The sequence below is a fragment of the Gallinula chloropus genome, assembly GCF_964237585.1.
Source record: "Gallinula chloropus genome assembly, chromosome: 21".
Lineage (NCBI taxonomy): Eukaryota > Metazoa > Chordata > Aves > Gruiformes > Rallidae > Gallinula > Gallinula chloropus.
In genome coordinates, this window is record NC_140106.1 from 9,114,429 (window position 1) to 9,141,393 (window position 26,965).

Consider the following 26,965-nt stretch of genomic DNA (forward strand, 5'->3'; position numbering starts at 1 on the left):
CTGCTCAAGTCTCCAGAAGTTTCTGCAGAGCCAAGGACTCAGCAGAGCCAGCCTTCCCAGTTTGGCTCCTTGGTGTTTTGACTCATGCTTGGATAAAGCCTTGCATGGATTTCAGGGGCAGGACAGACTCCCACCCTGAAGCCTTGCCAATCCCTGTGGCTGGTGGGTGCTGCCTGGCTCTGAGCCCTGCAAACCCTGGCAGTGGGACCGTAGAGCCCCCTTGGAACGCCAAGAGCTCGTGGGGCTGCAGGAATGGCACATTGCCTCTGCTTCTACCCCTTCCTCCTCTTCCTCTTCCCCTTCCTTGTGCAGGTAAAGGGCTGAAATGCCACAAATGTGTCGCATCCAACGAGAACGACTGCAACAAGCAGGGGTCCCACAGCTGCCCCCAGTACGCCGACGCCTGCTCCACCATCACTGCGCCCAGTAAGTCCCTTGGTCAAGGTGGGGGGCACAGAGGTGCTGGGGAGGGGGCTTGAAGGACCGTGGAGAAGCAGAGAACCTGCTGGGACAGACCAGGAGCTGGTTTCCTCTCATCCCCTGGAAGCAGGGAGGAGCCAGCTGCTTTTCCCCCAAGTTCTCAGTGCTCAGAAGCAGGGGTTTGCCCCACAACAACTCGCAGATCCTTCCCTGCCAAAGGGAAGGGCTGCTCTGGGGTGTGATGCTCCCACCCTCCAGAAATGCTCCACCACCCTCAGCACAACCCTGTGGCTGCAGGGGAGCAGGAACAGTTCCCAAAGCCACCCCCACCCCCCAACCTCGCTCCCCTCCACCCCATAACTTGGGCCATGGCTACAGATGCATGGCTGCTGTCAGGAATGGCACGTTGAGTGTGATGACTCATGATTATTATATATATATATAATTAGCATTGACTATATTATATTGTATATCATTGACTATATTACATATATCACAGAATCACAAGGTTGGAAAAGACCTTTGAAGATCATCAAGTCCAACTATTCCCATCCTTTGCTAAACCAGATCCCTAAATACCTCATCTACCCTTTTTTTGAACACATCCAGGGATGGTGACTCAACCCCCTCCCTGGGCAGCCTGTTCCAGGCCTTGACAACTCTTTCAGTAAAGTTTTTTTTCTAATATCCAATCTAAACCTGCCCTGGGGCAGCTTGAGCCCATTGCCCCTTGTCCCATCTCCTGTCCCCTGGCTGAAGAGACCATCGCCCACCTCTCTACAACCTCCCTTCAGGTAGTTGTAGGTGGTGAGAAGGTCTCCCCTCAGCCTCCTCTTCTCCAGATCATTGACTATATTATCTCCATATCATTGACTATATTATCTATCTATATATATTGATATAATAATAATGAGTCAAAACACCAACTCACAGGGGCTGAGTGTGATGCTCCAGGGTGACTTGGAGCAGTGTGACCCTGAGGATCATTCCCTTGGCTGCTGGGTAGAAGGGGAGACCCTCATCTTCCCCATGGACAACACAACCTGCCAGGACACCCCTCCTCTTTCTCCCTTTCCTCCCACAGACTAACGAGGGGTGGGCAAGGGGGAAGGAGGGGGGGGGGGGGGGCAAAGCCCCCAATTGCCTGTAACCACCTGACCTTCCCCCCTGCCTTGTGCACATCTCTCCTTGCAGACAGCATCATTAAATCTTGCTCCTACAAATCCTTCTGTGACCAGGCACGGCGTGGCAGCTCTGGCTCAGCCACCCTGAAGTGCTGCTTCAGTGATGACTGCAATGGGCCCCCCCAGGGCTCCCGAAATGGGGGGGGGGCCAGGCTGCTGCACCTCCCCAGTCTGCTGACTGCCGCGCTGGTGGGGAAGCTGCTGCTGAGCTGGCTGTGAGGGTCCCAGGTGGGATTTGGGGGGGTTAGGGGGGGTGTGGGGGGGGGGTTGGCCAGCCTGGAGTAGCTGCTTGCTGCCATAGCCTAGGTGGGTGGCTGGTGAGAGGCTGAGCTGCTGCTGGACTAATAAATGCTGTAGGTGAAACTCATGTTCCCTCTGGCTGCTTCTCATTCCCAGGAAAGCCAACGACCTCTGGAGAATGGATTCAGCTTCCCGGGGTTCCCCACCCCCATGGCAGCTCACCCACCCTGGGAAGCTTGGCCAGGTGGAGCCCTGGGGGACCTTGGGGCAGAGTGGTCCCCCCCCCCCCCCGCCTCCCAACACGCTGCACGAACAGAGATGCTAAGGAGAGGTGCAGGGATGTGGGGAGTGGGTTTCTTCCCTCCTGAGGATGCAAAGATGCAGCCATGGCCAGAATATAAATGGATTTGGTGTGGAATATCATCTGAGCCTGCCCAGTGCAGCCATTTGGGCTGTTTCACAGAATCACAAGGTTGGAAAAAAGACCTTTAAGGGTTGTCAAGTCCAACCATTCCCCATGTGGTGGGAGAAAACCATCCACTGGGATCCCATCACCCCCGAGGTGATCCCTGGGTGCTGGGATGGGTCTCTCCAGGGATGAGCAGTGCCCCGTGCGTCTGCAGTCACAGAGATCAAACTTTTGGGTGACTAATTCATCCCCCAGCTGCCACCACTGCTGCTGCTGGGACATGTTGCTTGTCCCCTTCTGCCTGGCAGGGTGTGTCTCACAGGCTGCTCCCTGCTCGAGTGGGGTCTTACATAGAAGCCCCCCCACCCTGCAGCCCAGAGACCCCCAGGGAGGGTCTGATGTAGGTACAGGGTGTGTGTGGGGGTTGGTTTGGGACATTTTGCTGTCTGAGGAGAAGCAAAGCAGCGCCTGGCTGAGGTAAGGAGGAGATGAAACCGGGGAGGGGGGTGGTGGGGTGGATGCAGGGTGTGGTGGGGGGGTCTCTAGCAGAGCTCATGAGCTGGGGGAACCTCAGCTGTATGTTGGGTTAAGATCCAGCCTTCCAAGGCTTGCTGGGGGCTGGTGGGGTGTCCAGGGCCAGGCAGCAAGCAACCCCCTTTCCTGCTGATTTTCAGTGGCTGCAGCGAGCCAAGCAAGGACCAGGGCTCTGTTTGCTGTGGGGGGCAAGAGCATCTTGGGGGAAGTCATCCCAGGAGCAGTCAGCCAGGCACAGGGAGGCTCCTCTTCCCCCCCACACCATGGGACTCCTTGGGGCAGTGAGGTTCTGGGTTAACCAGCTGGCCTGGTGCTCTGCAGAGGGGGGCACTGGCATGGGGCTGGCTCTGAGATCTGGGGCTGATCTGCTGCAGAGACCCTCCCCCAGCAGCGTTGTTCTTGTAACAGAGAGTGGTGAGAGCAAGTGAGGAGGAGAGAAAGGGGAACAGTGGAGGGAGGAGACAGAAGGATGGCTGGGAGCAGGGTGAGGGGAGCAGGGATTTAACTACAAGGAACGTGATGCTGGGCAAGGCAGCAAAGTGCTGACTGGAAGCCCAGGGGCTGCTCCTCAGGCTCAGCAATCTGCTGGGAGTTTCCCTGAGTCATAATGCAAGAAAAAAAAAAAGGGGAACAGGTACTGAAACTGAAAAGAGCAGATTCAAACAGAAGGCAAGAAGTCATTCAGGGAGCTGGGGTCCAGCTGTGGAACTCCCTGCTGCAGGATGCTACCCAAACACAGACCTTCCTGAGTGCTGGAGGGTCAAATGTCTCTGAGAACGTGGATATTGAGTCTGGCTGGGGGTTAACACCAACTAGGGGGGGGTGTGAGGGGCGTGTGGCTCCTGCAGCTAGTGGGGAGAAGGCTGAAAGCTGAATATTCCATGCTTGCTGTGGGCCCTGCTCCTTCCCTGGGGCACATGAAGGAATTTTCCAGCTGGGGACCCTGGTGGGATCTCCGAAGGAGAAACGTTCCCTGCTCTGGCAATCCCCTCCTGGCCCTGGCTCTGCTCATGGGGTGGCTCTCTGAGTCCGAGGGGCTGCTCACAACCCCCCCAGCCAGGCTAAGAGCAGCCAAACACATTGAAAACTACAGGAGGAGAACTGAAAGGCTCCCTAAAATAACGGAAGAGCAGCAGTGTGACTAGCTGCCGTGTGACCGTGCCCAGAGCAAACAGAGCTGCTTCAGAGCCAGGCTCTGGGGCAAGTCACACGGTCCATGAGAGATGCTCCAGCACAGAAATATTCCATGGAAGAGTTTAGTGTTTGAAAAGGAAGCAGGGATGGGGATGGGGAGTGGGTGGGGGGGGAAACAGGGTAAGGGTAGAGAGAGCTCTGGGAGGGAGGGCACAGATGGGTGAGGGGTGGAAATCCCAGCATGGAAGCTCTGCCTCTTGCCTCTGCTGCTCTACCTGCACCTCGGGGAGGGGGAGATGTGTGTGTGTGTGGGGCGGGGGTTGTGATGCTCCAGGATGTGGGAATACCCAGCCTGCTCCATACAGGCACAAACATGGCTTCAGCAGGTTGGTGGGCATCCACCTTGGCTTGCCTGGGCATGGTCCAGTCCTCATGCTGTGGGGTGGGCAGTGCTGCTTTGAGGCAGCAAAGCTGCTTTCCCCACCACCTCATTTGCTCATTATTTGCTTATTTACTTCTTGGTTGGCTGGTTTTTGGGTGGTTTGAGGGGTGTTTTTTTTTTTCAAGTCTAAGTATAACCCAGTTGCTGTGGCCACGTGTGTTGCCAGAACTAGTGGCTTGTCATGCATCAGGTTTTGGTTCCCTTCCAGCACCAGCTCCGTCAGGGTCCGTGGCTGGGTGAGGATGGGCTGCAGGGTCCTGTGTGGCGTGGGCAGTGCTGGGAACACCACACCAGCTGCCCTGTGTGATGGTCCTTCCCTTCCATAAGAGGCAAGGCCAAATAAAATCCTGCTCCATCCTGCAGAGGGGAAGGAGCACGGGGGCCAAAGTCACCCTGGGTGTAACGGCGTGCGATTAATCACACCCAGCCCCGCTCCGTGGGGCTCTGTGGGAGTGTTGGCAGGAGGAGATGCAGAGGGCTGTAATCGCTGCTTTTCTCCTGATGTAATTAATGAATGATGGGCTTTGGGCTGCAGTTTCTGGGTGGGTGGTGTGGCCGGGCTTGGATCCCTACGGTGGAGGGGTGAGAGCTGGGCTGGGGTGGAGGCTGCTCCTCCGACACGTGGCGGCCGGACAGTGCGTTTCAGGGCACTGGATGTTGTGCTTTGAATGAGGGTAGATGAGGGAGGGGGGAAAACCAGCCCTGGCAGGGTCTGCAGGGAGGGAAAAAAAACCCCAATAACCTCTTGTGCAAAATGCTGGGGTCACAGACACGGTGTCTGTGGGAGCAAGGCTCCCTCCGCCGGGATCGGTTTCGCCCGCGCTGGGAGAAAGTGCTTGAGGGCCAGAGGCAGCTCTAGAGAGAAAGTGGGGACTTCCCAAGGGTGCAGCCGCAGGGTCCCCACGCTGGCCTGGGTGCTAAGGGCTTGAGGGGATGACACCAAGTGTTTTGTGCTCCCCAAAACCACCCCAGCTTTGGCACCAAGGGATGCTCCTGTGACCCAAACTGTGTGTCCCCATTCGAGACTGCTCTCTGGCACGTGGGGGGAGTGGTGGGAGTGAGCCCTGGGTGGCTGTGCTCCATCGTGCTGTGTCTGTGGTGGGCTGGACCTGCTCTCTGCTGTGACAGACTGTGGTTTGCCTGCTCCTGGGGTGCTGGCACAGGGCAGAGCTGCGTAGCACCAAACACGCATGGTTTCGGTAACAGTGTTTGGGTGACCTTCTGAACACCCCCCCCCCCCCCCCCCCCCATTTCCCCCCTCCCCCAAACACCTTTCCTAATGACCCAGGTCATAGGAAATGCTGGGGGTTGGGGCAGTGTGGTGACTTAACACCACCTCACACAGCAAACTGTGCGCAGTTGCTTGGGGATGAGGACAGGGGGGTGGGGGGAGCATCTTCAACTGCATAGTGCTGGCTCCTTGAAACTCATCTGCGTTTAAATTGAGGAGGAGACCTCCAGAAACACCATCAGTGAAGGCATGGACCTGGATGCTGGGATGCTTCACACTGCCTGGGGATGAGGCAAAGCTGGATGCGGGCTCTAGGCAAGGACCCTGCTGAGCCCATTCCGGAGGGGGTGGGAGCATCGCTGACTTTCTGTGCCTGCATGATTTAGGTAGGAACTTCTCAGGTGTGTGTGTGGGGGTGTGACAAGGTCAGATGCTCGACTGACAGGCAACCATGAGGTTTTTCTGGGTGCTGGGCTTTAAAGTGAGGAGCAGCTTGACTCCAGGCACGATGCCAGAGGTTCAAGGAGGCAGCGAGGAAGGACCCTGAGACTGTCAGAGAGGGGAAGGGTGATTTGCACCTTCAGTGGGCTGCCCCCCTCAAAGCATCAACCGTGACCTCCAGGCTTTATCTGTGGAAGGTTCTCTGGTGAGGAGGAGCCATGGGGCTGGCTGAGCCTGGGCGCTGTGACACACCAGTAGCTGCTCACAGGTTTCACTGCTGGCTCACCAGACACCTCGCCCACTGTTCACCAGAGTTCTGCTGCACACCAGGGTTTGGACACCCATGGTAACTGCTGCAGGGTTTACCCCTCACACCAACCCCACTGGCTGCTTGTTCCTTCCCAGCAGTGCTGCTGCTGGTGGTACTGGTCCAGAGTGGGGCTCATCCCCTCCTATCTCCCTCCCTGCTCATGGTGCCGGCTCTGAACTCAAGCAGGAGATTGGGGTGCATCCTCAGGCTGGTTTGATATCACCCAAGCTCCCACCAACCGCTGTCTCGGGGTGAAACTCACAGGCGTTGCTGGGTTGACAGGGCGGGGATGGGAACTGCTGACAGACGTGGTGCTGGTTGGCTGAGCCTGACGCGGAGGCTGCGGCAGTTCACCGGGGACACGCGCTGCGCCCACCCACTCACTCCGATGCTGCTGTGTCCAACCTTAGGTGCTGTAATAAGGCCTTGGGTAGCCCCAGTGCCCTGTGATGTTTGTAGTGTGGTCAGTAGGTCTGGGGAGGGGATTGTGCCCCCTGGACTGGGCACTGGTGAGGCTGCACCTCGAGTGCTGGGTCCAGTTCTGGGCTCCTCACCATCAGAAGGACACTGAGGTCCTGGAGTGAGTCCAGAGAAGGGCAACCAGGCTGGGGAAGGGGCTGGAGGGCAAATCCTCTGAGGAGCAGCTGAAGGAGCTGGGGGTGTTGAGCCTGGAGAAGAGGAGGCTGAGGGGAGACCTTCTCCCCACTTCCCCTGCCCTGCCAGGAGGGTGCAGAGAGGTGGGCGATGGTCTCTTCAGCCAGGGGACAGGAGATGGGACAAGGGGCAATGGGCTCAAGCTGCCCCAGGGCAGGGTCAGAGCAGATGTGAGGGGAAAGTTCTTCACTGAAAGAGTTGTGGGGCTGTGGCACAGGCTGCCCAGGGAGGGGCTGAGTCACCCCCCTGGATGTGTTTAAAAAAGGGCAGATGAGGTGCTCAGGGATCTGGTTTAGCACAGGACAGGGACAGTTGGACTTGATGATCTTAAAGGTCTTTTCCAACCTGGTGATGCTGTGATTCTGTTTGGAAGCCCCGGGACTTGGTGGCCCCGTGGGGACTGAACTTTGCACGAGAAGCCACTCCCCTCTCCGAGCACCCCAGCTGCTGGCCAAGCTGCGGGCCGGGGTCGCCGATCTCAAGGGATGCAGGTTCACATGGGGGGGATGCTGCCGTCCCCGTGGACACCCAAGTGGCAGCTCACAGGACAGGCATGGGAAACTCTGCCGAAGCGTCCCCGGTGATGGAGCGGGCGTTGCTTGGGGGCCGCTGATTTACTGAGCAGCTTTCTTACTGAGGGTTTTTTGGGAGGGAGGGGGCTTCTGCCAGGCAGGACCCCACGCGGGGGCTCTCGGAGGAGCTCCCCCTCCCCGCTCAAGGCGAGGACGGGGCTGCTACCCCCAGCCCCGCTCCGAAGCGGGACCACCCCCCCCTCCCCCGAGGGCACGGACCGAACCGGTGCCGCTGCAGGTGCGCCAAGGGGAGGGGGTGGGAAAGGCGGGCAGCACCCCCAATCCCCCACCCCCTCCCTCCCTCCCGGAGCTGCCCGGGCTCCCCGCACTCACATCCGGGGCCGGGTTTACTAATGGGAGACGTAATTAACCCGGAACAAGCGGTGGCTGAGCAGCCAGGGGCACACCTCCTCGGCCCTGCCCTCCCCTCGCCTCCCGCAGCCCCCCGCCCGCAGCCGCTCGCCATGCGCGGGGCGCGCAGCCCAGGGACGCCGCGGGGTGAGTCTCGGGTACCGCGTCCCCCCCCCCGCCCCCAGCCCCGTGGGGAGCCGAGCCCTCTCGGAAGGATCCCGTGGGGAGGGTTGGGGACCGCGTCCATCCTCCTTCCGTCCCCTCCCCGCGGGGGCTGCCTGGCCGGACTCCTCCTGCCCCCTTTCCCCTTCATCCACCCCCTCCCCACCCCTCTCCCCAACCTCCACCGCCGGCCACGGGGTTGGGGCGACCGGAGGCAGCTCCGCCGCTTCCCAGCCTGTTCCCGGCTCCTCCCGCCCTGGGATGGAGCAGCCGGTCCGTCGGTCCGGGACTGTGGCAGTGTGTCCTGGCTCAGCGGAGGGCAGCATCCATGCCTGGCCCGGTGTGTGGGAATGGGGGGGGGTTTGGGGGGTCTCCTCTCCCCTCCGCAGGGGTTTCAGCGGTGCGGGTGGTTTCTACACCCAGCTGAGGATGGAGAGAGCTGCAGGTGGGGGGGGGGGGACCGCTCCGGGTTTGGGGAGCGGGGTCGCTGTGGGGCACTCGGGGTGCTGCATTACATCCTTCCCTGGCTCTGGGGGATCGGTGTGGGTACAATTCGGGACCCGCAGCTGCTCAGCGCGTTCCCCTGGCTGCATCGCTGCTGTGAGATGAAGAAACGCACCCTGGCCACTCCCAGCCTGCTTTTTTCAACAGGTTAATTACTTCATTAAGGCCAACGTCTGGAATTAGCTGGAGTTTCTTGCTGGGTGCTGCCTACGCCGTCTGCCTGGCGTGTCAGCTGCCGGAGAGACGTTGGCAGGGTGAACCCTGGAAACTCCTTTTGCAAGGCCAGGTAGAAGGAAGTAGGGCTGCAACCGCCGTGGCTCATCGCAGCCATCATCACCCTGCATAGCCAGGGCTGCCTCAGAGCTGTGTGGGGGCAGGAGGCATCACAGTTTGAAGCCCTTCAGGGGGTCACCCTGCGCCCCTAACCAATACCCAGGGCAGCTCGGACAGGCGAGCGTGAGAGAGGAAGAGGAGGAGGAGGATGCTGTGGCTGCCTGCAGGTGTACTGGGTTGTGTGGGGGGAGTGAGGTGGATGCTTGGAGGATGCTGGGTGTATCAGGTCTCCTCTTGCCTTGGCTTTTTCTGCTGTGGGTTTCTGTGGGTTGGCTGCAGGGTGAGTGCTGAGAGCTGGGCAAAGTAGGGCAACGGGCAGCCGTGGTGGTGTGGTGAAGCCCTGGCCATCCTGTGAGGTGCTTCCTGGAAAGTCTGGCTGTGTGGCTGCACACGAGGCCTTTGAGCCAGCGGTGACCACAGGGACGGGCTTGGGGGTGCTGTGTGGATGGTGCCTCTCCCCTTCTGCATCCTCCTTGGAGGCAGCCAAGAGGGTATTTCTTCTGTAAACCTCCTTCTCTACCTTAATTGCTCTTGCCAAGCAGAAAAGGGAGATTCTGACTCTGAAAAAGCTGGGAAGTGAGTTGCTTTAGTGGTGGGGAAGAGTCCAGGAAGCCTCCGATGTGCTTCGCTACGGATGGGTGGGAGTTCATAAAGGGGAGCTGGTTAATGAGCTCCTGGGGACCTGGTTCAGTGCAGCGCTCAGGAAGTTCAAGTCCTATTTCCACAGAGGATGTCCTCCTGTCCTCCTCTCTGTGCAGCCTTCAGGGACTCATCTGTGCTTTTAAATGATGCTGTCTTTCTGAGAGGTCCCTCTTCCTCTCCCCCCACTCAGGTTTAGGGTTGTGTCCTTCCTGCAGCAAACACAACTTTGGGTCTCATATACAAGTATTTGTACTTGGAGTTTACAAAGGGATGTATGAATAGGAGATGGTAATGCCAAGGGAGGGGTTTTCTCACCCTCTTGGAGCTCCTGAGCAGGAGAACCAGGTACCCATGTGCTGGTGGAGCTGGTGATGTTGCTTTTAGCCTTTTTCCTCTAGAAAAGTGCAGTTCTCAGTGGCTGGTTGAGCACTGCAGGCAGGGGATGCCAGGGGACAGGGAGCCTGGCTGGCTGAGGGATGCAGATGGGGGCAGGGCTGGGAAGGGGATGGAGGGCAGTTGCAGTCCCTCCTGCCCAAAGGTTTTTGCATATCCAAGTGCAATCTAAGGTCAGTTGAGCTAGTTTGGGGGCTTTTCAGTTGAACCTGTATTAATTCAGGGTGGTGGAGTGTCCCATGAGGGGGTCTGGCACCGCAGCCCCCAGGGGCTGGGGGCTCATCCCTGCGCTGCCCGTGGCACAGCTCAGCTCTTTCTCATCCCACTCACAAGGGGAAATCTCTGGACTTTTACTAGCAGCAGGAGGAAGAGGTAATTTATGAGGCTCGGGGTGGCTGAATACCCTTGGGGATCTGCTTTCTGCGTGCATCCCCCCCCTCCCACCCCCATCCCCCAACCAAAAAAAAAGCCGTAAAATGCAAAGTGCCCCCACCACGCCCCCTCCCTCGCATCAGGGCAGATGTGGTGGTTTCAAACAATCCCTTTCTACTGAAGCAGTATGATTTCCCTCTCAGAAAAGCCCCGATACCCATCTCTCCGCGATGCTGGTGATAAAACTCTTGAGATCCTGACAACAGGTTGAGCTGTTTTCTGCCACCTCCACCTTTGCAGCTGCACCACAAGCCTTGCGCAACCTTCTGCCTCTCAGGGCCCCACTCCACTGCAGCTATTCGGCTCAAAAATAGTATTTCCTCCTTTTTTTTTTTCTGCATGAGTTCTTTTTCATTTGTGTGTGGCCTCTGCTGCTGCTTCTTCTTCTTCTTCTTGGTGGCACCTGCAGGAGTCACCCCCTCTTCTACCGGACAAACCGCCCTGGGTTCAACTCGCATCCTTTCGGTAACTGCTGTCCCCATCCCTCCCTTGCCTGTCCACCCCAAAGCTGTGGTGAGGTTGGGGGGGGCTCTGCCCTGGGTGCAGGGATGCACCCTGCCTGCCCACAGCTCTCAGTGCTGCTCTTCTTCCCCATACGGGGCTGGAAGTGATGGTGCAGGCACCCAGTCTGCTGGGCAGCCCCCATACAGGGGTGCTGGGGTGGGGAATGGGTGGGTGGGTGGGTGGGGAGGGGGGTTCCCCTCCCTGTGGCTCTGCAGCTAGTTCTGTTGTGTGAGGTGGGTGGGAACTGCTGCCAAATTCAAAGTGTGCCCACTCCTGCTGACTCAAAGCAGGCTTAAAGCGATGCTCAGGCACCCTGTGTCGTGCACCCACGGGGGACACTGGCAGAGCCCCATTTAGGGTCTCCACAGCTGCCATGCTCCCCAGTCTGGCTGCTTGGGGCTGTCATGCTCATGCCATGGTCCCAGCAGACAGCATTTCTCCCTGCCTTTGCAGCATGGGGGCTGCCTGGGATGTCAGGGTTGCAGCCCAGCTCCTCCTCCCATGCAGCCCATGTGAGCTCAGATGAGACCTCCTGGCTGGGGGGGCAATGCTGGGGGTATGTGTGTGTTTGAGGGGGGGGGGGGGGGTTGTGGGTGCCCACAGCAGACCTGGTGACACAGCTTGGCCCCACGGGGATGGGTCATTGTTTTCCCTGCTGACTCAGCATCCTGGCTGCACAGATTTTTCTGCTGGAGTTGCAGATTGTTTCCCATTTCCTGGGAGTGTGCTTGGGCTCTCTCTCTCTCTCTCTCTCTCTCTCTCTCCAGCACACAGTCAGCTTTGGGGCTATTTTTTTTTCTTACAGTTCCCAGGGCCCCTGGTGTCTCCCATCAAACCCTCTGTGGCTACTTTGGTGTCCCTCCATGGGCTGAGCTGTGGCACAGGGCAGCCCAGTGCAGCAGAACTCTCTGCAGGGCATCCCCCACCGCTGTGACAGGGCGGTTTGAGACCCAGGGCTGTCACTCCATGTCAGGCTGTTGCTGCTTTTGGACATCCCCCGTGGCTGTGGCACTGCCCTGTGTCATGAGTGGCCCCGGAGCTGGGCTGGTGAGTGTTCACTCAGCAGCGTGCCAGTGATGGAGCCCATCTGCATCTCCAAATTCTCACTGAGCTATTTCAGTCTGATCTGACCTGCCCTGTGCCTGGGCACGCTGGGCACCCTCTTATCGCCGCGGCGTGATGGGTGGTTGGGGGTGTTGGGTGGCTGCAGGCTGAACATGAGCCAGCAGTGTGCCCAGGCAGCCAGGAAGGCCAATGGCATCCTGGCTTGTGTCAGAAATAGTGTGGCCAGTAGGTGTGGGGAGGGGATTGTGTCCCTGGACTGAGCACTGGGGAGGCTGCACCTCGAGTGCTGGGTCCAGTTCTGGGCTCCTCACCATCAGAAGGACATTGAGGTCCTGGAGTGAGTCCAGAGAAGGGCAACCAGGCTGGGGAAGGGGCTGGAGGGCAAATCCTCTGAGAAGCAGCTGAGGGAGCTGGGGGTGTTGAGCCTGGAGGAGAGGAGGCTGAGGGGAGACCTTCATCCCACCTCCTCTGCCCTGCCAGGAGGGTGCAGAGAGGTGGGCGATGGTCTCTTCAGCCAGGGGACAGGAGATGGGACAAGGGGCAATGGGCTCAAGCTGCCCCAGGGCAGGGGCAGAGCAGATGGGAGGGAAAAGTTCTTCCCTGGAAGAGTTGTGGGGCTGTGGCACAGGCTGCCCAGGGAGGGGCTGAGTCCCCACCCTGGATGTGTTTAAAAAAGGGCAGATGAGGTGCTCAGGGATCTGGTTTAGCACAGGACAGGAATGGTTGGACTTGATGATCTTAAAGGTCTTTTCCAACCTGGTGACTCTGTGTTGGTGGCACTTGGCAGCTCCCTGCAGCCCCAACTGTTTAGCTTTGCTTTTCCTGGGGGCAGTGGGGCTGCAGTGGGGGTTGGGGAGTGATGCCCTGAGCTCTGTGGGGAGGAAGCTGTTTATGCAAACATGTTTTCCAGCCAGGGGAGGCAGCCGAGGCGCTCACTGGGGTCAGGCAGCACCCTGGGGGTGGCTGAGGGAGCAGAGCACCCACCTCTCCCTGGCTGTGTCCCCTCTGCAGGGTGATGTGAGCAGAGCCCGGCATGCCGTACTTGGATCGACAGAACCGTATCTGCGGCTTCCTGGACATCGAAGAAAATGAGACCTGCGGCAAGTTTCTGCGGAGGTATTTCATCCTGGACACCCAGGCCAACTGCCTCCTGTGGTACATGGACAACCCTCAGGTAGGCTCCCTTCTGAAGTCCTCAGTGAGGCTTTAGCTGTGTCTCATGCTCTGCCTGGGAGGAAGCATCCCCCTCTGGGTCCCCGAGGGATGCTGCTGGCTGTCTGGGTCTGCCATAGCTGTGTGTGGCCATGACCAACCTCCAGCAGAAGGAACCCCCCCACCCTGTGACTTCCTTGGTTTCCAGGAGTGTCTCAGCATCATCTTACACCTCCAGGAGCCATTGGCACCCCAGAGGAGCATAAAGAAGTGCTGTGGCTATGTGAGGTGTTACATGTCCCTAGTGCCTTAGCTTAGAGATGGTGATAAGGAGTGAAAGAAGAGCTTATCATAGAAACACTTATCACCCTGGAAGCAGGGTCGTACAGCAGAGGCATTTAGACCAGGAGCTGGGCAGCTGGGGTAACTGGAGTCTGGGCAGGTTGTACCCAATATCTGTGGGAGCTGCCCCTGTGCTCGTGGATGAGCTGAAAAGAGCAAAAGCCAAAGCTCAGCTCTAGGAAAACGGTCCTGGAAACCCTGCCGTGCCTGAGCACTGCTTGTAGGCTGGGGAGGCACCAGCCTTCCTGAAGAGCATCTCACAGCAGGTTCTTCACTGCCCTGTTAAAAGGGGAAGAAGCAGCACCCGTCTGCCCTCCTGCAGCCTCCTGGCTGCTGCTGGCACAAACTCCTGCTCTCTGGGCCGTGCAGGGTGGGAGTCAGAGCCTGTCTTGCACCAGAGGTGCCTCTGCATGGGGTGGTGAGTGGGGCTGGCAGGTCAGAATGGGACCGAGCGTGGCCCATCCCAGCTGCGTTGCAGGGTTGTGGGGTGAAGGGAAGCGGCTGAGGCTGGCGGCGTGTCTGAGCCCAGGGATGCTCAGTGACAGCCTGGCTGGCCTCTTCCACCTCCTCCCTTGTCATCTGCTCCTTAAATGTCTTGCAGAACCTGGCTATCGGCGCGGGCGCTGTGGGATCTCTGCAGCTGACCTATATCTCCAAGGTAATGTCGGGCTGGGGGTGGAGGGAATGCTCCCTGTTTCTCCAGCCTTCCCAGGATGGGTGATGCTCCTGCCCGAGCCTGTGTCATCCTCCCTGGGATGGGCCCCTGAGTGGGTCTGTGGGAGCGGGGAGCATCCCCCCCCAGCCCCCAGCATGTCCCATACGGGTGTTTGCCTTCACCCATGGACCAGTGCAGGATGGGCTGTGAGGTCAGGGTGCAGGAGGAAGAGGAACTACCCTAAGGAAGGACACGGCGCAGCCGGGGAGGTGGGGATGGGAGCGGGTGTCAGGCTGAGCTGGACGCAGTGGGGGTCACTGGAGCAGTGGTGCTGCTCTGGCACTGGACTGAGCCAGGGCAGAGACTGGCAGGACAAGGGGGATGGAGTGAAGCTGAAGGAGGGAAGGGTGAGATGAGAAATTGGGGGGGAAGTTCTTTCCAGAGAGAGTGGTGAGGGGCTGGAACAGGCTGCCCAATGAGGGGATGGATGCCCCATCCCTGGGGGTGTTCAAAGCCAGGTTGGCTGGGGCCCTGGGCAACCTTGTGTAGCTCCAGGCCTGGAGGTTGGTGTCCCTGCCTGTGGCAGGGGGGTTGGAGCTCTGTGACCCTTGGGGTCCCTTCCAACCCAGACCAGCCTGTGATTCCATGATTTGCCCTTGTACTGTGGTGCCACTCTCCCTTTGGCACTCAGTGCCTGTAACCCCCAGCATGGTGCATCCCACAGTCTGCAGGAGCGTCCTCCCCAGCCCCAAAGAAGCTGGGCAGGCAGAGGGAGGTCCTGAGGTCTTTTGAATGGGTTCAGAGTGTCCCCACCCCATCACCATCCTGTTCCTGTGGATGCTGCTGGGGGGGAGCAGAGCGGGGGGGGGGAGCTCAAGGCTGCCAGGTTCAGCTCCGTGTCGGAGCCGGATAAAGAGCTGGACAGATCTCCGTGTTCCTGCTGAATCATGATTTATAAATTAAGCACAGATGAAGCAACACCAGGAGGCTGAGCCTTCCCCATTTTGAAAAGAGCCTCACTTATAATTTATATACATTTCCCTCTGGATGGAAACTGCTCCAGGACAGACAGTGTTTGGGTCGGGCTGTGCCCCAGCGGCTCTGGCTGTCAGTGTGCCAGGAGGATGGGGGTTTGCTTGAGAAAACATATTTAAAGCATTAAAGACTGACTCTGAAGGAGGAATCCTGTCAGAGTAAATACTCCCTGAATGCTCTGCTCTGAGCCCCCAGGGTGTATTATTCTTATATAAACGATCCTGGCTCTTTAGGGAGAAACCATGGCTGTTTTCCCTCTGTTTCCTTAATTGCTGACAAGAGCGACTGTGTTTGCCCAGCAGAAACTGGGGTCCTTGAGACCTTTGAAAGCTTTCCCTTTGCTTTACCATGCAGCCAGCACCAGGGGGGGTGGGACGTGGGGGGACAGCAGGAGATGAAAGCCCCATCTCCATGCTGACCTTCACCTTGGGACCCCACGTTTGCTGCCCACAGCATCCTTGCAGTGTGGGAGCAAAGGGAGGGGTGGGGGCTGCTGTGAGTGGGCTGTGTGACATCCCATACGAGCCGGTTCCTGAGCTGCAGCTCCTGGACTCAGAGTCATGGATGTTGTCCTTGTGGGTGTGGGTGGGATGCCAGCACTCCAGGGTGGGAGCAGCACCCTGTGGGCACGTGGCAGGGCTCTGAACGGGGTGTGCAGGGTTACCCCTGACTCTCACTTGCTCTGTTGCAGGTCAGCATCGCCACCCCGAAACAGAAGCCTAAAACCCCCTTCTGCTTTGGTGAGTGAGGGGACCCCAGACCACACAGTGGGGGTCTTAGGGGGTGGACACCCCAGCTCAGCTGCCTCCCCATGGGCTCCTGGCCCGCCTGATCCACAGGATCTGCCCACAGCATCCTTGCAGTGGGGAGGTGAAGGGAGGGGGAGGGTCTGCATCACACAGTGCAATACTTCAGGGGGTTCTTTTTCCTTCTTGATTGCCTCCTTGAGCTCCCATTAGTGTGAGGAGGAGGTGTCCATATCCAGTTCCCCCACAGCCCAACCCACGCTGGTGTAGCCCACCAGAGAGGCCAGCCTGAGTGCCCGTTGTCCCAAGGGAACAGCATTCCCTTTCTGGTACTTTACTACCAGGGATGTAGCCCATGACAAAGACCTGAGCATGTGGCACATCCCTTGGGGGTGGAGGGGGTTCACAATGCATATTTGGGGTGAAGGTTAAAACCCCAGTGCTGAGTGAAGCAAGTCCCAAGGGGGGGAACCCCACAAAGGGGCTGCCTTGGTACGAGGTTAAGCCCTTGTTTGAGCCATGCCACAGCCTTGGTTTCAGCCTTAGTTTCAGCCTGACTTCAGCTTTGCCCTCCCCAAGCTCTGCTCCAAGTATCCAGCCACTGCACCCCCCTTCCTTTGACACCCTTGGCCACTTCTCCATGCGAGGGGTTATGAGATGATACCCTCAGGTAGCTCAGGGAGCAGGAGCTGAGAGATGCTGTCCTGCTGGTTGATGGTTTGATGTGCTTCAATAAAGCAAAGCACTCAGCTGGGTTCCCTAACTCCTCTGTTCGTTCACTCCCTCCTCCCACAGTCATCAACGCTTTGTCTCAGCGGTACTTCTTACAAGCCAGTGATCAGAAGGACCTGCAGGACTGGGTGGAGGCGCTGAACCGGGCCAGTAAGATCACGGTAGGTTGTGTTATGCTCCTCTCTGGTGTTGCTGTGGCCTCCGTGGGCTGCTTGATAAGCACCTGGGAGAATCACAGCATCACCAGGTTGGAAAAGACCTTTAAGATCATCGAGTCCAACCATCTCTGTCCTGTGCTAAACCAGATCCCTGAGCACCCCATCTACCCCTTTTTTAAACACATCCAGGGAAGGTGACTCAGCCCCTCCCTGGGCAGCCTGTTCCAGACCCTGACAACTCTTCCAGGGAAGAAATTTTCCCCTCACATCTGCTCTGCCCCTGCCCTGGGGCAGCTTGAGCCCATTGCCCCTTGTCCCATCACTCAATGTAAGGGAAGACGATGAGGAGCAGCTCAGGATCAGGTCCTGTCTGGTACCCTCTGCTCCTTGCCCTTTTTTGTGTTTAAAATCACTCGAGTGTTGGGTTGTCTCTGTGGGAAACACGTCTGTGAGACCAGACCTGCCTGGTAATTTGTTTTTCTTGGGTGTTTTTTTTTTTCTCCTCTCATCTCTTCACATACATTAAACGTGACAACCGCTGGGCCTGAAGCCACCAAGCTGCCTGCGCAGGTTCCTGGCTTGCACCTTCTCTTTTATGGGTTTGGGTGATACTGGCCACATAAAACCCCCCCCAGCACCTCCTAAACCTGGGTAGGAGATGCAGCCAGCGCCTGCCAGGGATGTCTGTGTACTTACCACTGGGGTAGCTGACTGCAGGCAGCTATCTGCCAGGCTGGTTGATGCAGGAGCTGGTGTGGGGGTAAGGAGAGACACATCTTTTGGTTTCCATCATAAACCACTGTGATTTTTTTCATAGCCTGATGTCAGCCAGCCCTGCCTGATTCCAGCTGCATCCCGGCTGGCTGACCGGCTCATCCAGCCCTGCAGGGAGGACTTAATGCAGCAGGGATGCAGGGTGACGCTGCTCTGCCCTGCGTGGGAAATCCCTCTTCCCCTCTGAAAGCTCTGAAGCTTTCCTCTAGGTCTGTTTGCACCTGGGTTTCCTTGGGCTGCTCCGAGCTGTGGCAGGCGGCTTCCTCACCTTGGCGTGGGTGGAGGGGTGCGGAAGGGCACAGGGTGATGTTCTGGCTCTTGGCAGGCTTTGGGCTCCTACCAGCCTCTGGCTTTGAGAGGTCTCCCTCTTCTTCCCCTGGGCTCTGCAGGGCAGGTGGGCTCCTGGGTGTGGGGCGTGGGGGGTCCTCCCACCAGGCTGGCTGGTGCCTCCTCGCCGCGGTGGGACAGGAAGGATGGGGCAGTGGTTTAGGGTATTGCTCCTGGCCTGGAGATCCAGGTTTGGCTTCCGCTTCTCACCCAGAAGACTTCTCCTCTGCTCTTGGCAAACGGGTTCCTGTGTTTCCTCACCACACCCCCCCCCTCCCTCCTTGCACGCCGCGTCCGTAAGCGGTGGCTGAAGGCACGGGAGGTGTGTGGCTGGCAGGGTGGTGGCACTGAGGTCTCTGAGAGGATGGAGCTGGCAGCGGCGCTGCCCCACGCCAGGCACCCAGCAGCATCTTTCCCCCCCACCCTGCCCCTTCCCTGACGCTGCTGCCCGCAGAGAGAGAGAGAGAGAAAGAGAGAGAGAGGCGGCTGCTTCTTCCCTCTGCCCCCACGCACGCGATGTCTCTGCATCTGCCTTGTGAAACCGCTTCCTCCGGCCGGGCTGTCTGCACCAGCTCCCCAGCCTCGCCGTACGCCCACACCGTGCTCCCCTCAAGGTGCTGAAAGCCAGTGGCCGATGCTTACTGGTCCCCGTGGGTGCTCTGCCCTGGACTCTGCAGCCAGACGTCATCTGGCCCCTCATTCTTGTGGCAGCATCTCTCAAGGAGGAAGTGATGATGCCTGAACGTGCTGCCACAAGTCCCGTGTCCCCCCCCCCCCTCCCCACCCCCTGCCCACTGCAGAGCACGTGGGGCTCATGCAGGCGGCGTGGCTGTGGGGTAAATGGTGTCTCAGCCCTGCTGGCCTGTCACCCCCTCTTCCAAAACCTCTGCACCCCAAAGCTTTACCCTAAGCAGGAGCACAGCCATCCACCTCGAAGGGTCTCTGCTCTGCCCAGCGTGGCTCTCCTGGAGAGGACCACCAGTCGCTCCAGTGGGCTTTGCAGTGGGGAGGGGTGGGTTGTGGCCACAGTCTCCAATTAATGGCATTAGAGACTCAGGAAGGGAAGATTGGAAGCCCACCTTTCCGGCCAGAGCTAGGCGCTGGAGGGAAGGAGCTGGGAGTGGGGTGGATGCCGGTGCTGGGAGCCAGGTCCCCGCAGTGAGCCCCTGCCCCAGGGATGCGGGGCTTGCTCACAGCAGAGGCACAACCGCTCCCCGCAGGCGTTCGGGGTGAAAATAACGCCTGGCTGCCCGCTGCGGCACATCAGCCTCGTTAGGCAGACAAAAGCTGCTCATTAAGCTCGAGTTGTTAAGTGGAGCGGGGACAATTAAAGAGGCGAGCGTCCCACAAACTCGCAGGCTGGAGAGGATGCTCCATTATTCAGCACCTCTCATCTCCCATCTGGTTGCCTTCCGAGAAGTGTCTGGGTGGGGCCCGCACCCTCCCTAATTGGGGTGGCTGGTTCATTTAGGCTTTTTAAAGGGATGTGGCTGCATTTAGGGAGGATGGAGATGCTGGTGCTCGCTGTGGGCGTTGGGGCTGCACGGCGTGGTCGCGCTGGTGCCCTTCATCCCTTTCTTTCCCCTGCAGGTACCAAAGGGTGGCAGCGCCCCACCTGCTGCAGAGATCGTGAAGCCACCCGTGTTGCCCCAGGCCCAGGAGAGGAAGCCCCCCGTGGCTTACAAAACAGAGATCATCGGGGGGGTGGTGGTCCACACGCCCATCTCCATCAACCAGGTGAGCTGGCAGGATCCACGCACCATCCCACATCCCTGGGGGAGGGGTAAAATCCCTGAGACAACAGTCAGCACCTGGCTTTGGAATCCCTGCTCCTTGTGAGAGCCACTCCAATGGGGAGAAGCAGAATAGGTGGCAGCATTCCCACCAGGTCCTGCTTGGATGTTCCCACTCCTCGCTGCGGGGTGCCTGAGCTTTGAGGGGTCCCACTGGGTTTGTTGCCTGGCTCCTGCTGCTGTCGTTGCCAGCAAGGATGTGCTGCTGCCTTGGAGTTGAGGGTGGCCAGGTCTGCAAATCGCTTGTGGGAGATGATGCTCAGGTTTGTGCTTTAGGAAGGGAGACCATGGAGGGAGCAAGTGTGGGGTGATGTCATTGCTGCAGCATCCTGCTGTGCCCCTTTGGTACCGAGCAGGGCAGGGGGTGGAAAAACACTGTTAAGGCACGGTAGTGATGGGCTCTGTCCTACTCTGACCCTGCAGCAGAGCTTACAGGCATTGGCCCCCTGGCATGGCACTGGGCTGGGGTGTGGGGGGCTCTGGAGGGGAGGCTGGGGTCTGGGGGAGGCCCAGCCGTGGGGCTGGAGACAGTTGCTGTTGGGGACACTGCTTTGTGCTTTCATCTCTGGATGCTGGCTGGGTGGCTGCAAACCCTTCCTGCTCAGGGGTGTATAAATAGCTGCTCTTAGCACCCTGGAGCTCCTCTCCTTTGGCTCTCAAGTGCCCTGTGAGGGGGAGAAGGGGAGGAGGGGAGGAATCTGCTTGCATTAGCCATCCCGCACCATCCACCCGCCCATCCTGGGTCCAAATCCCTCATCAAGGTGCCAGGGGGCAAAGGGACCCCCACATTGCCACCTGGTCAGAGCAGCCAAAGGGATTGATGTGTCCCAAAGGCCCTGCTTGCTGTGACTCCGTGTCCCTTCCCTATCCCTGGCTGTGTGTGTGGCCTTTGGGTGCTTGTCTGGCTCTGGGTCACACTTCAGCTCTTATCTCTGGCAGCCCTAAAAATAGAGCTTCAGAGAGCAGAGCTCCTTGGGATGGGTTTTTCCTGGCAGACACTTCCCATGGCTTCCCCAGTGTGTCGGGATGCTGCGTGGTGCTGAGCTGTGTGGGGTCACTGGGCTGGTACCCCAGGGGTGGTGGGGAGGAGGATGCTGTGTGATAACTGCCCTGTGGGATGCTGCTGGCCCCTCAGCCCTGTGCATAGGAAGGGCAGAGAAGGCTCTGCCTCCCCACCCCGTGTCACACAGCCCAGGCAGTGTGGTTGTGGGCTCGCAGAGCAGCAGCCAACCCAGTGACTTTCCGCTTTCATTTCAACCAGTTCAAGCTGCTCTTTCCTCCCAAATCCTGTGTGTCTCCTCCCTCTCCTGCCCCACCACTGCCTCCCAAGAGCCACGAGCTCCACCCTCAGCCCTCCCCCAGCTTCTTTCTTTCACTGGGGGGTTTTTTGGAGGCGCTGTGTGAGCTGCAGGACTATTTTTCCCTTCTTTCCCTGCTCACCCCCTGTGGAATGGCTATTCCTCTGCTGCAGCTTCCTGGGTGAGCCCGTGGCTTTCCTCTCTGTCCCCCAGCCAGTGCTGCCCCTCTGCAGGGAGCCGGCTGCACCCCCAGCCCAGCCAGCAGCATCCCCTCATCCCCCTGGGTGTAACAGCCCCAGTTACAGCAGCATCCCCATCCCCTCGCCCGCTGCTGGGCGCGTTGGGCTGCGATGCTCAGCAGAGCTGGTGCAGCCGAGGAGGAGCAGGAAGGTTTCCCCTTCCTGCTGCTCTGCAGCTCCAAGGCTCTCCAGCCGTTTGGGATCAGGTCAAAGGGCTGCTTGGCTCTGGCCTGGAGAAGCTGAAGCAGCATCTCAGAGGAGCTGGGAGGAGCAGCACAGGCAGGTGGCTGGTTAACCACACCGGCAGTCGCTCTGGTGTGGGTACCATATAAGGCTACCGGTGACAAGAGGCACCCTGGCTGCCATGGCAATTCTCAAACCTCAGCCTGGAGCTGGAGGAAGGGGTTGGAGGGACCTGGGTGGGGAAGGAGATGGGCGGGGATGTTTCACCTCAACCATCCTGAGGGGGAAGGAAGGAGGGAGGGAGGGTGCTGCTGGGGATGATGGGGGAGGGTGATGCTGGCAGCAGGGCAGAGCCTGGCCTTTGGGTTGTGCTCAGGGTGAGCAAGGAGATGGGTGCTGGGTGCACAGCCTGGTTGTGCTCGATGTGTTTGGGGAGAGGCAGCTTGGGGCCAGGGGAAGCAGGGTTCTTTTTCTACCTGGGCTCCAAACATCACAGCTACACTGGGGAGAATTTGGCAATACAAACGTGGAGTGGAGACTTTGCACCTTTCCTGAGCAGTTTATTCCTGTGATACATTGCCTTCTCCAGTTGGAAAGCATCCCTGCTATCCCCAGCTAGCCCTTGGCACGCAGCACCGCTCATTTCTGGATGCTTTCCCCCTCCAGCTCAGCCATCCTACCTTCCAGCAGGGAATTCCCCTCCCTGCTCTCTCCCTGCTCCCTGTAACAGCCTGTGTTTTGGTTGCAGAACGGGGGCCAGGGAGGGGAGGGCAGCGACGTGGCCGCCCACCCGCTGCTGCGGCGCTCCCAGAGCTACATTCCCACCTCGGCTGCCAAGCCGCCTGCTGGGCCCCCCGTCCTCAAGAGTGGCTACTGCGTGAAGCAGGGGAATGTGGTGAGTGCTGGGGGACCCCTGCGCTGCGGGCTGGGGCGGGGGGTGGCTCAGCTGGGTGGGTGGCCTTGGGCTGCCCATTCCTGGGGGGTTGGGGATGCTCCAGGATGCTCTGGGATGCAGGACATGACAGTGTGGGGGGAGCATTGGAGCCCAGCGCTGAGCATTTCCTCCTCTCTTTTTCTAGAGGAAGAGCTGGAAGCGTCGGTACTTTGTCCTGGATGAGTTTTCCATCAGTTACTACAAGTGTGAGCAGGTGAGCAGCCCCCCACCTCCACCCCCAGGACTGGATGCCCTTGACCAGAGGTCTGGGGGGCTGGCACTGGGGGCTCTGTGAGAGGCACATCCCAGCGCTGCCAGCCCCAGGGACCAGCAAGCCCATCACCATCTCCTCTGGTCTCTGCAGGACAAGGAGCCCTTGCGTTCCATTCTCCTGAAGGACGTTTGCAAGACCCACGAGTGTCTGGTCAAGTCTGGGTAATGCTCCTGTCTGTGTTTCCTGCCACAGCTCTGGGTCATGCTGGGGGGGCTGGAGCAGCCAAAGGGAGCTCTGACTGCTGGGGAGGGGGGGGAAGCAGCTCCCCAAGGAGCCTAACCAGGGGAGGGCAGGAAGGAAACTCTACTCCCTCCTTTGGGGAAGCCCAGAGGGCCCCAACCAGCAGCTTCTGCTGCCGGACGGTGCCAGGCTGAGCTGTGCTTTCATCTCCCAACCCCATGACTGAACCATCATCCTCCTCAGTTTGCTTCCAAGAAACTTCTTCCCCTCCAGCCCACCCTTCCCTGAGCAGAGCAGGATATTGCCCATCCCTTCTTCTCTGGGTGCTGATAGCCCATCTCTGCTCCTCCAGCTCTGCTCTCCGTAGATAGAGGAGCACGGGGCCCCAGGCAGCAAATAGCATCATCTGGTGGGAGAGCAAAGGTCTCTCTAGAGCAGCCAAGAGCCATAAATAGGTGTTTTCCTATGGTGGCTGTGTAAAGTCTTGGGAGTCATTTCCACTGGTAAGATGGAAGCAGCTCAGAGGCTTGGAGAGAAAAACCAAACTGAGGACACAAAGCTCTTGGCTGCAGTAAAACCCGTGTGCTGGACGTGTCTGGGAGTTGATTGTGCTTAAGTAGCACATAGAAAGCTCCTGGTTTGGATGAGCTGGAAATCACAGCATCCCAAGGTTGGAAAAGACCTTTAAGATCATCAAATCCAACTGTTCCTGTCCTGTGCTAAACCAGATCCCTGAGCACCTCATCTGCCCTTTTTTAAACACATCCAGGGGGTGACTCAGCCCCTCGCTGGGCAGCCTGTTCCAGGTCCCCACAACTCTTTCAGGGAAGAACTTTCCCCTTACATCTGCTCTGCCCCTGCCCTGGGGCAGCTTGAGCCCATTGCCCCTTGTCCCATCTCCTGTCCCCTGGCTGAAGAGACCATCACCCACCGCTCTGCACCCTCCCTTCAGGTAGTTGTAGGTGGTGATCAGGTCTCCAAATGAGATGAGTGCTTGGGGCAGGGAAGGGGGTTTGCCAGGGGAGGCTGGAGCGTGTGTAGCAGAAGGTCTCTGGGGAGCTGGGGTCTTCTCAAAGCCCTGCTGAGATCTGCAGTTTGCCTTCACGCTCAAGAGATGCAGATAAACACAGACCTTTGTTCCCCCTCCACCCCACACTGACCTCTGGGTAGTGACCATCTCTCTCTCTCTCTCTTTCTAGCGACCTCCTGATGCGGGACAACCTCTTTGAGATCATAACAAGCTCCAGAACCTTCTACATCCAGGTGAGGCAGCCTAAGGGAGACACACTTGGCTTGTGCACATCACGGTGCCACTGGTGGGCTGCTCCCCTGGCAGCCCCTCCCCAGCAAACACCAGCAGCTGAGTCTGTAACGGCTTCGCCCAGGGCAACCAGGGAGAACCACCAGCCTGTTTCACTTCTCCCCTTGGGCCTATTTATAAAGAGCAGCTATTTGTGTGAGCAGGAAGAGGCAGAAGCCAAAGCACAGGGTGATCTGAGCACCCTGGGTGCACGGGGCTGTGTCTGCAGATGTAGCTGGTCCTCTGCGGTCCAGAGGGTCCTTAATTCTGAGCCAGTGGGAGGAGGCAGGGCTGGGGATGCTCTGCACAGAGCTCTTGGTGCTGGCAAGACCCTGTGGCACGTGCATGTGCCCAAATTGCTGCATGGCCCCATGTGCGCACAAGCAAAACCCCCAAACCCTGAGAGCTGGGCAGGATGCAGACCCCCAGCCTCTGCTAGGGCAGGGATGGTCATAGAATCCCTCACTGGTTTGGGTGGGAAGGGTCCTCAGACCCCTCAGTGCCCCCCTCAGAACACCATTCAGAACACCCCCCACCAGCCCAGGGTGCCCCAAGCCCCATCCAACCCAGCTCTGAACCTTGCCAGGGATCCTGGGGCAGCCCCAGCTTCTCTGGGCACCCTGTGCCAGGGTCTCCCCCCCTTCCCTGGGAAGGATTTCTGCCCCCCAGCCCCTCTCCATCCCCCTCCTGCAGCTGAAGGCTGTTCCCCTGGGCCTGGCCCCCCTGCCCTGGGCACCAGCCCCTCTCCAGCTCTCCTGGAGCCCCTTGGGGGGCTGGAAAGGGGCTCGGAGCTCACCCCACAAGCATCCTTCTCTTCTCCAGGCTGAGCCAGCCCATTGCAGAGGTGCTCCAGCCCTCTGAGCATCTCCCTTCCCTCCTCTGGTCACACCTGGACAATTAATTTTTCCTCCTTAAATTCTTTATCCATTCTTGATAGAAAAATGCTGTGGTGTGGAGAGCCTGTCCCTCTGTGTGTCCGTGGGGAGGGTGGGGGGGGATCAAGTCTGGCTGCGTGGGGGGCAAAATCTCACTTGGGTTTGGGGTGTTTTGCAGGCAGACAGCCCTGAGGACATGCACAACTGGATCAGAACCATCACAGGGGCAGTCCAGGCCCTAAAAAACCGCCCCAGGGTAGGTCACATCCTTTCTGCTTTGTGTTTCAGTGTCAAACCTGTGCTCAGCTCTGGGGAGGCTGCACCTCGAGTGCTGGCTTCACGTTTGGGCCCCTCACTCCCAAGACAGACATCAAGGCCCTGGAGTGTGTCCAGAGATGGACAACCAGGCTGGGGAAGGGGCTGGGACACAAGTCTGATGAGGAGAGGCTGAGGGAACTGGGACTGGCTCAGCAGAGACCTCCTTGCTCTCTCCAACTCCCTGAAAGGAGGTTGTGGGGAGCTGGGGCTCAGCCTCTTCTTGCAGATATCCAGTGACAGGATGAGAGGGAATGGCTGCAAGTTGAGCCAGGGGAGGGTCAAGGTTGGAAATGAGGAGAAATTTCTCCTCAGAAAGAGAAGTTTGGCATCAGAACCGGGTGCCCAGGGAGGTGGGGGAGTTGCCATTGCTTGAGGTGTTTATGGAAGGGTTGGATGAGGGACTGGGGGATGTGGGTTAGTGAGTGGTGTGGGTGATAAGGGGACAGTTGGACTGGATGATCTTGGAGGTCTCTTCCAAGCTCAGTGGTTCTGTGAAAGGCTGATTCTGACAGTGAGGAAGATATTTAGGGGGGTGGCTTGTGTGACTCTCAGTTAGCTCAGATGAGATCCGGGGCTGCTCTGTGCCTGTTGGCCAACTGCTGGCTAAGTTTCCTTGAGGAAGATGGAAAAGTGTGATTCAGGGGGTGATCTGGGTCTGCTTGAGCCCTGTTCTGCTCCAGGGCATGAGTGAGAGCCCGAGGGATGCCAAAGGGCAGTTTAGCTCTCCCCCTTGTTTTGCTCCCTGGTTTTCTTCCTGTTCTGCAGAGCGTGTCGAGTGCCTGGGCCGGGTCCCCAGAGCTTTGCAAATCACTCCAAGCACAAAGCTCACCCTTGTGTGTGTCCTTGCAGGAGATGGCCTTCATGAGACCCACCTCCTTGGCCAAGGCCGGGGCCTCCTCAACCCCTTCCCGCCAGAGGCCGGCAGCAGAGGAGCGCAGAGCGTTGTGTAAAGCCCCTTCTTCCACCTCTTCCTGGCAGCCTTGGACGCCGGTACCACAACCAGAAGGGAAGCAGGAGGAAGAGGTGGCTGCTGCTGTGCTCAGAGACTCGGTGTTTGCAGCGGCCTTCAGGGAGCGCGACGCTGGGGCCGCGCCGGGCAAGCGCCTGCGGCACAAGTCGGAGCCGCAGCACGGCAAGGAGAAGGCGTTCGCCTTCAACCTGGACGATGAGAGCATCCGGACCTCTGATGTCTGACTGGGTGTCCAGCCAGCCCCCCTAACCCCCCCCCCCCACCACCACCACCCTACCCTGGCTCCATGTGCTGAACTGCTGGGGGGGGGGTGTGGGGGTGTCCCTGAGGGGTGTTTTTGGGGTGGTTGGGGTCTGCTCTGTGTGAGCAAGCTCACCCCATCGCCTTCTAGAGGGGGTGTGGGTGTGTGTGTGGGTGTGTGTGTGTGTGGAGTGCCCCCTTCCCTCTGCTGCCACCCTCCCCTGTGATGCTGCAGGATCCAGCCAGACCCATATCCTGGCATCCCGCTCAGCCAGGGAGCGGGGTCCCTGCTGGATCCTTGCCTGGGCTTTGCCTCTGTGTTTTGGGAGCTTGCTGTGTACAGGGCAGGGAGCACTGGTCCCAGCACAGCCTGGATTAGGGGCATCCTCTTCTCCCACCCCATGATTTCCTCCAAGGCTGGAGGAAGCGGTGGGAGCTCTCAGAGGTGTGAAGGGGAGTGTGGCTGTTCTTGTGTTTGGAAGG

The 26,965-nt window shown here is 58.9% G+C and overlaps 1 protein-coding gene across 1 annotated transcript; it reads left to right on the forward strand.

The window, feature by feature from the left end:
* Positions 1-12,990: 12,990 nt before the first annotated feature.
* On the forward strand, positions 12,991-26,556 carry PLEKHA2 (pleckstrin homology domain containing A2; the record flags this gene model as incomplete). The annotated part of the gene is made up of 11 exons (XM_084273824.1): positions 12,991-13,131; positions 14,053-14,109; positions 15,833-15,881; positions 16,683-16,780; positions 19,469-19,615; positions 22,140-22,286; positions 22,471-22,539; positions 22,690-22,760; positions 23,979-24,042; positions 25,133-25,210; positions 26,122-26,556. 11 exons carry the CDS (start codon positions 12,991-12,993, stop codon positions 26,464-26,466), a joined length of 1,266 nt encoding a protein of 421 aa, XP_084129950.1. The 3' UTR covers positions 26,467-26,556.
* Positions 26,557-26,965: the final 409 nt, after the last annotated feature.